The following is an 11712-nucleotide window of genomic DNA, read 5'->3' on the forward strand; positions in this document are numbered from 1 at the left end:
TTTGATAATGCTTACCTATAACCAAATAGATGTTTTGGCTTTGTTTGAGCAAATGCACAAATGTTCCTTTCTGCTATGGAATGTCCATCTTTCAGAATCAAATCAAAAAACCCAAAAAAAATTTATTGAATATGCAATTTCACTTAGAAAACGACATAACACAGGAGAAACGGGTTGCAAATGTTTCATGTTTTTTTCACAGTGATGCTCATTAAGGATGTTGCTGGCAATCTAAAGGAGGCAGATTTTAAAGAATCCTCTGTGCAGATGAGAGATTTCCAAACATAGCTTGAAATATATGATAATATGCACATTAACAGTCCTTAACAGCTGTTATAAATTGATGATGCATCGTTTGCTATGCAGTGCGTATCTGATCATTAAGCTTTAAAAAAACAAACACAGTTTGTCTTTCAGGGTCTTTTGGGTAATTGGAATTTTTTGTGTTATAGTTAATAAGCCTCTTAAAATATCAGATATCATGTCATGCGTAGTCCAACTCCCCAAAAACGTAATAATATTTATGAATTAATAAGTTTGTGTTTATAATATACTTATATACTGTAATTATAATAAACTACTAATTAATAATGTCATATGTACATTATATATATATATAGAGAGAGAGAGAGAGAGAGAGTATAAATAATAAAAAAAAAATTAATGAATTACAATCCAACATGTACACAAGTATATTTTATTTCTGCGCAAACTTTTTTAAAGATTTCCCCATTTATTTGCCATTGACATATCACAATTACACATAAGTTTTGATTACATAATTGAATTTAGCACAAAAAGTACACAGAGGGATGCATGAGCAAATAGCTAAATACCCCATAACCCAGCTGTTCTCACACTTCCTCTGTTTACGGCTTTCGCCGCTAGTATTTCCCGAAACACAAGCTACTCCCACAGAGAGAGCACAGGAACATCTGCATCTTGTGCATAAAACATCTGGCATGGATGTTTCTGCATTCTGGACAAAAGAAGCACATCCATCTATGGGATTTACGCAGGGCTGGGGACTCTCACGTCGACGCATTCCTCTAAAGTACTGCAGACAGTGGCCTAATCTGTCTGCGGTATGCAGGCTCTGCTATGTCAACTCACTGGCATGCCATGGAGAGAAACACCTATGGGACCATTAATCACTTCAGGACAATATCCTCCCTGTTTTTATCAGATGAGCTCTGACAAATACAGGCACAAAAAACATTCACCTTCATCTGGACCAGCTGACAGGCGTTCCATTGCCTCATTGCTGCTGATACAAGCGTAATTCTTAAAACCGTATGGCCTTAAAGGTGACATATCATGAAAATCGGACTTTTCCAGGTTTTATGTGCTATAATCAGGTCCCCGGTGCATCTACCAACCAAGGAAACGTGAAATAGGTTAACCCAGTAACTTTGTTTTGGTAAGCCTTTTTCTGCAAGCATCTGAAAAAACGAATGCATCTGATTTCGCTCCCTTGGTGACGTGGCAAAGGGAACTCATTATAATATTACCTCCCCTTAATCTGTAAACTTCCACTCACGGCGCCATCATTTTGATTTCACAGGCAACAACGGTGTGCCAGCTCTAATGCCATGGGGAAAGTTCGAGCAAAACATGCTAACTGTTCTGTCTTTGGCTGCACAACAGACAGCAAATTTACCCAGCGTTACATTTCTCCTACACAAAAAAAAGTCTGTACACAGTAAATACAGATGTGTTTCTGAAAGCACACCCACAACAGATGAGAATACCACATGCCTCTGGCAGACACGCTGCTCTTTTCAGATGCTAAATTGGTCTTCAGTATGGATAAACAGCACTTGGACTGTTGGCACATTTCCTATAACGCTCTTTTGGCTTGTACATTAATATATCATGACATTGTGACAGAATAACGTTCCAAAAAGTGCAATTATTACAGCTTTTGCACTGGTAACCTATTCATATATTCATATACGCTATAATTAACATTAAAAGTGAAGTAAATTGACTATAATTAAAATTAGCCTAATTTAAAGAGGCCAGAATGCTGGTGTAAACTCTAAACTGAACTCTCTTAGGTTAATTAAGGGTTCTTTAGTAGTTTGCACTGTGGGGTTTAACTGCTACGTGTTATTCACACTATCAGACCACTCAGCCCACCACCTCTGCACAAAGTTTCCCCCCTCTCTCTCTCTCTCTGTTTTCTCACTTGTCCTTCCCCAAGCTATGTATTCTTTTCACTGTAATGTTTGCCTGTTGCAGGATTCACTACTGCATAAACAAGGCTGGACAGATAGATAGATAGATAGATAGCTAGAGATAGAGAGAGAGAGAGAGAGAGAGAGAGAGAGTGGTATCAAATGTTCACACGTTATAATTTGTTACAGTTTAATACTTCTAAGATGTTATAATATTCCATTCTATTACTGTGATGTTCATTTAATTATTATTATTGTTATTATATTATTATTTTGTATCTTTTTGTACATGTATACTAAGCTTTGGAAATATTGTATCATTTACAGTCATGCCAATAAAGCAATTTTGAATTGAATTGAATTGAAATTGAATTGAGAGAGAGAGAGAGACTTTTTCTCTCAATCCAATGCAAAACTCACAGCCGTCTGCTTTTCCTACCCCACAAAAATGTTCCATTTGCTAAGCTAATTGAGGGGCTCAGAAATTCAGATCAGACTTCATTAGATTCCATTCTGTTATGGTTTACACACACACACACACACACGCTGTTTGACAAGATCCCTGTTTCACGACTTCCTCTGCCCATGATTGTATATGCTGTCAGCACACAAATATTGTTCAGATACTGGCTTTACTAGAAGTGCACACAGGTGTTCTGAGTGGGAGTCTGTTTACGGCCATGAATGAGGCATCAGCACAGTCATAGGTCTGTCATAACGTTGTCTTGGCAATGGATTCAGTTTATGTTTGGTTACATCATGTTACGATGACATTATTTTATGGAACAGCACAACAAGAAAGGCCACTCACATAATCTATTATCAACACTTAGTCACTTAATATTATACTGGTGCTGTTTGCACATGAGGCGGCAGATTTTTTTAAATATGATTATTTAATGGTAATTGGTGCAATTTGTGACTTTGAGGTCTTGAGGCTTCCCATTATGAGAATGCTCACTGTTAAGGAATTGAAACCTGAAATACATTCAAAATTGAATGAAAAGAAATGAAAAATTAAATACTCGTTTTCATATTAATTTCATTACCTCTAATAAGAATCATGAAATAACCTATCAACCTTTTAACTTCTCATTTCAATGAAAACACATTGAAGTGAAGCATTCATTTTCCTATACTACTCTAAGATGTCACCTTTAGAAACAGATTGGCTAATACTTAAAATATGCTTGAGCATATTTATTCACCATGAATGATTAGCACTGATAAAACTGTAGATGGTGCAACTTGTCTGAACTCACGGTCAAAGCAAAGAGTTTGTAAAACCATCGCCAAGGCTTTAAAATGAGAGAGAAAGAAATTATTTCAGGATGTACTGAAAACATGAGGGCATGTTGCTTCACTTGCACGACAAATCAATAAACAAGGTACCAGCACAGACAGCACAAAGGCTTTTAACAACCTCTAAATGTCGTCCTGTAAAATTACACTGTGATGGCTTGATATTGCTTCTTTGTGATGGGCTTCATCACAGTTGAAAGCTAAAGGTGATTAACATACAAATCTGCGTCTTGAAGCAACCTGCAAATTGCTTGACAGCACTTTGAAAGCAGTGTTGCTATTGGGAATCGATGTACAGCGCTGCTTTGCAGTCTAATTCGCACACAGAACAGTGAGTCCTACGGATAAGAACAAACTCGGATAAGGAGGAACTGAAATTCTTTGCGAAAACAAAAACTCCCAGAGTTCTCCTCAACGGTTCAGAGCTCTGAAACTGTTTACTCACGTCTTAATCTGAATTTGATTTGCGACAGCACAGTGGTTTTCGATTTCAGAAGTGGAAAAAGTCAACTCATGTGAATTTTTAGAGCATAAAAAAACTGGCTGAGAAACCTTCAGGTTCTCTCAGTCTCAGGAGGAGATCAGGTTTCGTCAGGTTGACTAAAATTTGTCTCAGGAGGAAGGTCCAGTGACATGAAACTTCAAGTGAATCCTCTGAGAAGTATTTTGTAACTTTCTCAGGGATCTCTTAAAAAAAAAATTCTTCCAGAAGTTTGGGCATCCCTGTAAAATGATGAGCATCTAATAGGCCTATATGATATGATCATGATGGGCTTTACAGATCTTGCCAGGACCAAGCTGTCACACTTTCTGAACCAAACGATTTACGTTAAGAGTGATTAAAATGTATAAAATAAGGATAATATGCATTACACAACATATATGTCCATCATAACTAACACTACGCGGTGTTTCATGTAAGAATGTAGTAAATCAACAATTTGCCGAGATAACAACATGAACTCTGCTCAAACTCACCTTGTCGCTGGACAAGCAGACAGCTGCTGAAAGTGTCAGGAATATCCAAATGTTCCTCATTATTCCTCTTAAGAAGTCTTTTGCAAAGAACTCGTATGATGGCACTCGTCTGCGCTCCTCAAACCAACTGCTCTCTTCGTTCTTTTACTAAAACACAAGAGAGAGAGAGAGAGAGAGAGGACTTTTGCGTCACAGTTGACGAACACCTGGACCAGTGAGAGGTTTTGTCTCAAAACCTAGTACACGAACATCATTTTGACGGAATTTCCGGTCAAAATTTGGTCTATGTGTGAAGCTTACTTGGCTTCGAGACAGAAGAGCGTCAGTGTTGGTAGCTGGTCCAATAGTAGCCGCAGCTAATTTTTTTCTGGTCCAGGAAAAAACAGCTTCAAACTGTTGCAAAGAACTCGTATGATGGCACTCGTCTGCGCTCCTCAAACCAACTGCTCTCTTCGTTCTTTTACTAAAACACATACGCAAGATCCTCCTGAAGAGATATTTGGCGTTTTGCTCCACCTGATCTAACTTCTCTTTTGTCTTTCCAAAAGGGAACAACTGCTGAGAGTCTTGATGCGATGTTAAAGTCTCGGGTCCATGTGAGGCAGCGCGGCTCTCCAGTAGCCTGCTCGGATAGAGGATGAGAGGATGAGAGACTGGCATGACAAGCTGGTAACTAGTTAGTTGCTGGTCTAGAAGGGTCTACCACTTTAGATAAGTGGTGCTTAACCTTTTTGACTCCAAGAACACCTTTGTCTGATACAATAGAAGGACCTCTTGTCATCTTATGTAGCCTACATCTGATAAAATAAAAATAAATAAATAAATGTTTAAAAATATTATGCCAGTTTTTTTTTTTTTTAGTATTTAGATTATAAGTAAAGTTCAATAATCTTCACATTTGCTGCCATGACCTCCTGGTTGAGGACCACCAACTATAAACTGTCTACCACCAACCATTTTACATAGACTATGTAAATCAAAATTCCAATTGCAAACCTATTCAAGCAGTGCTAAAAGTCGAATAAAATGTACAATTTATCATAGTTACTATTGTTTTATTTATTTTGTTTGTTGCAACTGTTGCTATAATAACCCACAAATGTGGTAATCAGCCACCAGTCATCAACAGAAAGAACAAACTGGCAAAAGATTTTTGAAATCTCCTTGCATTGTTTGAATGTCATCCCATATTTGTCATGTTTTTACAGTAGTAACACTAACAGCCCTGTTATTTTAACTGAAAATGTGGTTGATTAGTCATTGTCAATTCTATGCCAGTGTAATCCCTACACGTCAAAACACGTTTCAACTTTTTTTTTCTGTGGCGCATGTTATTTTTGGAATGCTTAAACATTTTTAATTAGCAAGATGATGTTTGTAATGTTGTCTTCTGAGATATACAACCTATCTGTGTGAATATTTTGGGGAATAAAAATAATGAAGTGTGGAAGGAACTGGTGTAGTGGGGGGTTGTCTCCCCCTGCTGTTCAGTCCTGATATGAGTGAAGTACAAGCACACTTTAAATAATGCATTATACGCTTCATTAATAGAGCACTTCATGCAAATAGAGGTTCAAAGCATTTGAATAAGAACTCAAAGTTTAAATAATGTATACACATGTGAATTAGAACTCAAAAACATCTATTTTTTTTATTCTAGATGCCTAAAATAAAGAGCCCACAACAAATTAATGTTTTATCAAAGTTATGTATTCACAAACGTGTTTTTTAAAGGGTAACCAGGGAAACTGAGTTAGTGGCAGATCATTTTGTCTTTGAAAATGTCACACACACTTTACAGTCAATAAAAGCTATCTGATGTATTTCATTATGTTAATGGTATTCGCAACAATAAATACAGAGATTATTCCAAAACCTCAAGACAAATATCACATAATAAAATAAAAATGTCTACATGATATACCTGAATAGATAAATGTAATTTTAAGTTAGGCTGAGGTGTGCGGCACATGATACTGGAAAATACAGTATGCATAAAAGTCAGAGATACAGAGAAGGATGGAAAAAAAAATATTGAAAAAGCAGCAGTCACCCTATCATCTAATTCCAGGTTTTTATGTCTGTTGCTTTTAAGGTGCCAATTTGGTTTTTCCTCCATACAGGGGGAATCTGTGTAAAAAAAAAAAAGTTTTTTTATAGACAATCATCACTATAACGTTGAAGAGAAAAATAGTAAACATGAAGGAGTGTTACGTACAGGAGGTGGAGAGCTGGGTTCTAAATGCCGGCCCAGAAAAGACAGAAGTCTTCTCCAGATGAGTCCACTGCCCAGGAACATGAACCCTGTCACTAACCAAAATACACGCGGGTCCTACACACACACACAAATCAATGTGGGTCAATAAACAACATGTTCTCAAACAGACCGATAACCAGGGTGCGAACTATGGGGGAGCTCGGCTCCCCTTAATAAGACATGGGCTCCCCTGAAAACGTGATTTGTGAAATTTTGGGGGGTCTCAAAAAATATTGACAATGTGATATTTTGGTGTGGGGGCGCTGCGGTGCAAATTCCACTCCATGTTTAGTACATGTTAACTCAAAGATTCGTAGAAAAAATATAAACGTTGGACTCTGTGGTCGGCTCTGTGTTAAGGTAAGGCATGTTATTCGCACAACATTAGTTGTGGCTGTGTTGTTATAGGTCTGCGTGACTCTCGATGTCTTGGGTCTAACTGAACGGAGGAATTATGGTATTCTTCTGTAGCCCCCACCCCCCCTTATAAAAAAAAAACAAAAAAACAAGTGGGCTCCCCCAAAGTCCACGGTATAGTTCGAACACTGCCGATAACACTGTACACAATGCTGGCTATAACACTGAAGTAAAACGGTACACAGTAATAAAACAGTAAACTGTAGTAAAATGGTACCAACCTCTTCAAAGGAAGATTCCAAATTCATTCCAAAAGCCACACCCATCAGACCAAATAAAGAGAGCGAGAAGGTTCCCATGGTGAGCTGGAGGTTCAGTCGCATCATGACATTACGGTGGCTAAAGACAATTTAAGGCAACACATCACTGGTGAATAGGGTCAAATTTTACTTAATTTTTTTACTATTAGTTTTCATTAATTGATATCATTATATTCCCCAGTTAATTAATTTACAGTGCATTAAGCTAAGGTTGTAGTATTACAAGTTTTCTGAAATGCTATGTTTAAATATGCAAATATTACATTAAGTATGCACCAATAATAATACACAATTTTCATACATTTCCAGAACAGAAATCATAACACTGGATAAAACAACCTTGAAAAAAAATCTGGTTTGACATTTTATGTTAATGGTTTTTACAGACAAGATTTTGGATCTCTCTTTTTAATCATTCCATAAATCAGAAAATCTTTTCACCATGTTTTTAAGAATAAAATGCTATATAAATATGGCTTTTAAAGATATGAATTGTAACTGAAATCTACAGACACAAATAGATTTAAGAGTAATCAAATAAAACTTCAATGCGTATTTTGGATGTCTTCTTTACACTAGTCTAAAAGAAGACATGCTATGCAAGCAAAATAGCCCAAACTCTCATAATTAACCAGAACATTAAATAAAACAATAGTTTTACCTGAAATGTCTTGCCTTAAAAATAAACTGTAAATAATAGATGAAATTAAAAGTAACACCCATAACTTCTCAGTTAACTTGATTCTTAATGACACTTTTTCCTCCTCATTTGTGGGTTAACTATTCCCTTTAAGTGTATAATCTGCATATAAATTAAATATCAGTTAAATAAAAAATCTACATAATTTCAATCATGATCCAGTTGCAATATTGTGACGCATATACAGTATCTTGATAATACTGTATCATGAGGTACTTGGAAATGCTCAGCCCTAGTGCAGTTAAAAGCATTATGTTTGCTGCCGGTACAGTACCTATCCAGGTTAATGAAGATGACGCTTTCAGAATCATCGATGAGGTCTTTCAGCTCTCTGGCTTTGTTTCCCAGCTCCTCTGCTTGCATGAAGTAATTCTCCAGCAGTAACTCCATCTCTTCAGCGTGATCTATACCCAGACTACTCTCCTCACTGGCTCCATGTGAACATATGCACAGACATACCCACGTCCAAAGACAGACACACCAACAGATAACAGATCCACACAACAATGATCAGATATCTTCACTGACATCAAGAATATTCGTGTACATATAAATGTGTTGCATTTTGAAACTTAATGGCTATGAAGTTGGATTCTGTGGTGTGACACCTACAACACTTGCGGGTCGCTCCATTTGGTGAGACAGAGTTCATCTATCAGTTCATCCTCATCCAGGATCTTCAGCAGACTGTCTTTAAACACTTTAATGTCTGTCTCCAGCTCTGAGAGGCTGCAGGGAGTTTAAAAGACTGGTTTTACTCCCAATGAAAATTAGAGATCATACTACTCTAAAGCTCTGCATTGACTGCAAATCATTTTCTACCAGACAGAACATATATAGACTAATAATAATGAGGTGTGGATTAATTTGATGACTTATCTAGATCTGTCAGATAAAGGGATGCACAATATATTGGTTGCCTGACCATTTTTAATTTCATAATTTTTTATATGAGTGAAAACCTCTATGTATTGGTATCCCAAGACAATGTTTTTTTTTTGTTTTTTTTTGTGGTGAGAAGCAATTATAAGCCTGCTGAATGAAATACCATTTTAAAATAATGTTCTTTTGTTTGTTTGTTTTATCATTACAATAGTAATTTCTTATTTTAATATTATTATGTAATAATCTGAATTTAAAAAAATTATTAATAAAAATAATTTTTTATGATATATTCATACTGAAAGGGTCAAAAATAGTCAGAATGTGGCCTGAGTCAAATGGAAAAGGTTTGTGCTTTTAATGATTACTTAAAGAGGTTTCAGCTGGTTTGTATAGTGCACCCAAGTGTGATGATTTTTTTTTTATTAAAAATATTATGGCTCGCATTAAAAAAAACTTCAGAATAAAGTCTCTTTTTTTCAGCTTTTTTTATTATGATTTTCTATGCACATGTATTCCCCTACAAAAAAATGAATAAATCATTCTAATAATAATAAAAAACTCAAATAATTCCAATTAATTCTTTCCTAATTAGAACTTAAAATGTATTTCTTCATACTGCAATACTGTACTGTACATCAGAAAAACATTAGTAGCAGCCCTAGTATGATAATAGCATTGCTCGATATCAGGCACTTTTTATTAACACCAGTAGAGGCAAAAACGACATATTTCAAAACTGACTTGTTGACTAGGACATGCTCTATAATTGTGTTAATAATTACACAAAACTATCACAGACAGACTTCACAGCAAAGAGAAACTTGTGGCTTATGCACTATAATGGGAACATTGCTCACAGTAGGCAATTTTTAATTGTACAGTACTTGAAATTTATTGTTAAATGCACTTTCTAGCACCTCTAAATTATGCTCCTTAAAAGCACCACCATAAAAAATATTACAACTACAAACACAAGGGGGAAAAATAGAAAAACACACTAGGGGACATTACTAAAAAACAGCTGTTAGATGGCCAAGTCGACCATCCTGACTCGTCCCTAATTAACACAAGAAAAACACAACAAAACAATCGTTTTAAACCTCTGGATAAGCTTCATACAGCAATTACCCTACCAATTATGTTACAATGATCCTTCACTAAGATTAGCTAATGAGAAAGTTAGGTTCTTAATGGTGTAGTTAAATGACTCTTGCATTTGGGAACATAATGTTCTAAAAACAACAATATGGCTGGGGAAAGTCAGTTTTTTAATGAAGTTAATGAACTCACTTCTTGCTATTAAGCAGGAGCATATGGAGTTTGCTGCGGTCAGCAGAGAGGAGCTTTGGGTCGACCAACGATTCCAAACAATCCAGAACCTGAGGCTGAACTTCACTGAGCCGCATCTGCAGCACATTCACCTGTGCCAGAACATATGCTTACCCATATAAACATGCAACAACACATGACTGCACATATGGAAAAAAAATGAAGTAGATGCAGAGACCAAGAACAAAAACATGGACAAAAATCAGACTGTGGTATGAAACAACAATTCCACACTACCCAATATAATCCCCAGACATGAATAACTCAAAGTAATAAATATGTTTATGATGCACTTAAGGCTGCAGTATTCTATTTAATTTTATTCCCTCTATTTTAATATATTTTAAAATGTAATTTATTCATGTGATCCCAAAGCTGAATTTTCAGGATCATTACTCCAGTCTTCAGTGTCACTTTGTTCTGGCAAACAAGTCCATGAGACAGTCAGGAGCTTTGTCTTACTCATGCTCAATGAACACTCGCTTCCATCCAATGTTAACGTTTCTCTTGTCATTTATTTAAAACAAAATACACGCAATACAGGAAAAAAAAAAAGAATTCACTCCCACAATCTGATTGGTCTGCACTCCTTTGTTAATCTTATAGTGCACTTGTGAATTGGTACCATTTACCTACAGAAGGAGTACAAACTCGAATCAACACAAATAAATGTTAAATAAAAAAATAAAAAATATTTAAATAAAGAAATATATTTTAAGAAAAATGAAATACAATACTTAAATTCAACAAAAACACAATAAACAAATATAAGACTCCTACACAACGGCCCCTAATTGTAAGTGTATAGAATTACAATTAAACTAGATATAAATATGTAAGGAGTCAATCTTCTTTTTATATACCATTACGGGTAGTTGCATGTTCCCGGGGGCAGGGTTTATGTAATGATGTCACATACCCGGGAAGAAGCTTGTTGTTGTCTCTACCAACCTTTTTTGTAGTCATTAAACAGTGATTCCTTTAAAAGAAAGTATATCTTTTTGCATTGAACTTTGAGCGTTGTAACTTTGCAAATGTTGTTTATGCTCTAACAGCAATATTACACACTAGGTAAAGTTAAAAAAGTGAAATCATAATCAACCACCCCTTTAGCATCTGTGGTCATGAAGTCATCTGAAAGACTGGTGCTGGCCCACCTGAAGGACATCACTGGACCCTTGCTGGACCCCCTGCAGTTTGCCTACCGAGCAAACAGGTCTGTGGATGATGCAGTCAACATGGGACTGCATTATATTCTACAACATCTGGACAGACCAGGGGCTTACACTACCAGTTAAACGTTTTTGAACAGTAAGATTTTTTATGTTTTTTAAAGAATTCTCTTTCAAAATAATAATAATAATAATAATAATAATAAATGTTTTTTTGAGCAGCAAATCAGAA

The 11712-nt window shown here is 36.0% G+C and overlaps 2 protein-coding genes across 2 annotated transcripts in view; both read right to left on the minus strand.

The window, feature by feature from the left end:
- Window positions 1-4611, minus strand: part of LOC107751894 (syndecan-2-A-like) — a 28171-nt gene extending 23560 nt beyond the window's left edge. Inside the window, exon 1 of the mRNA XM_016567668.1 lies at window positions 4461-4611. Within this exon, the coding sequence (XP_016423154.1) occupies window positions 4461-4520 (60 nt within the window). The 5' untranslated portion in view covers window positions 4521-4611. The remainder of the gene's footprint in view (window positions 1-4460) is intronic.
- Window positions 4612-6142: 1531 nt separating this feature from the next.
- The window catches only part of LOC107751906 (magnesium transporter MRS2 homolog, mitochondrial-like), a 9691-nt gene continuing 4121 nt past the window's right edge, over window positions 6143-11712 (minus strand). Inside the window, exons 4-9 of the mRNA XM_016567678.1 lie at window positions 10270-10400; window positions 8707-8823; window positions 8369-8521; window positions 7356-7473; window positions 6679-6792; window positions 6143-6590 (exon numbers count right to left, since the gene is read on the minus strand). Of these exons, the coding sequence (XP_016423164.1) occupies window positions 6522-6590; window positions 6679-6792; window positions 7356-7473; window positions 8369-8521; window positions 8707-8823; window positions 10270-10400 (702 nt within the window). The 3' untranslated portion in view covers window positions 6143-6521. The remainder of the gene's footprint in view (window positions 6591-6678; window positions 6793-7355; window positions 7474-8368; window positions 8522-8706; window positions 8824-10269; window positions 10401-11712) is intronic.

The sequence above is a fragment of the Sinocyclocheilus rhinocerous genome, unplaced genomic scaffold, assembly GCF_001515625.1.
Source record: "Sinocyclocheilus rhinocerous isolate Xijiao unplaced genomic scaffold, SAMN03320098_v1.1 scaffold752, whole genome shotgun sequence".
NCBI classification, from domain to species: Eukaryota; Metazoa; Chordata; class Actinopteri; order Cypriniformes; family Cyprinidae; genus Sinocyclocheilus; species Sinocyclocheilus rhinocerous.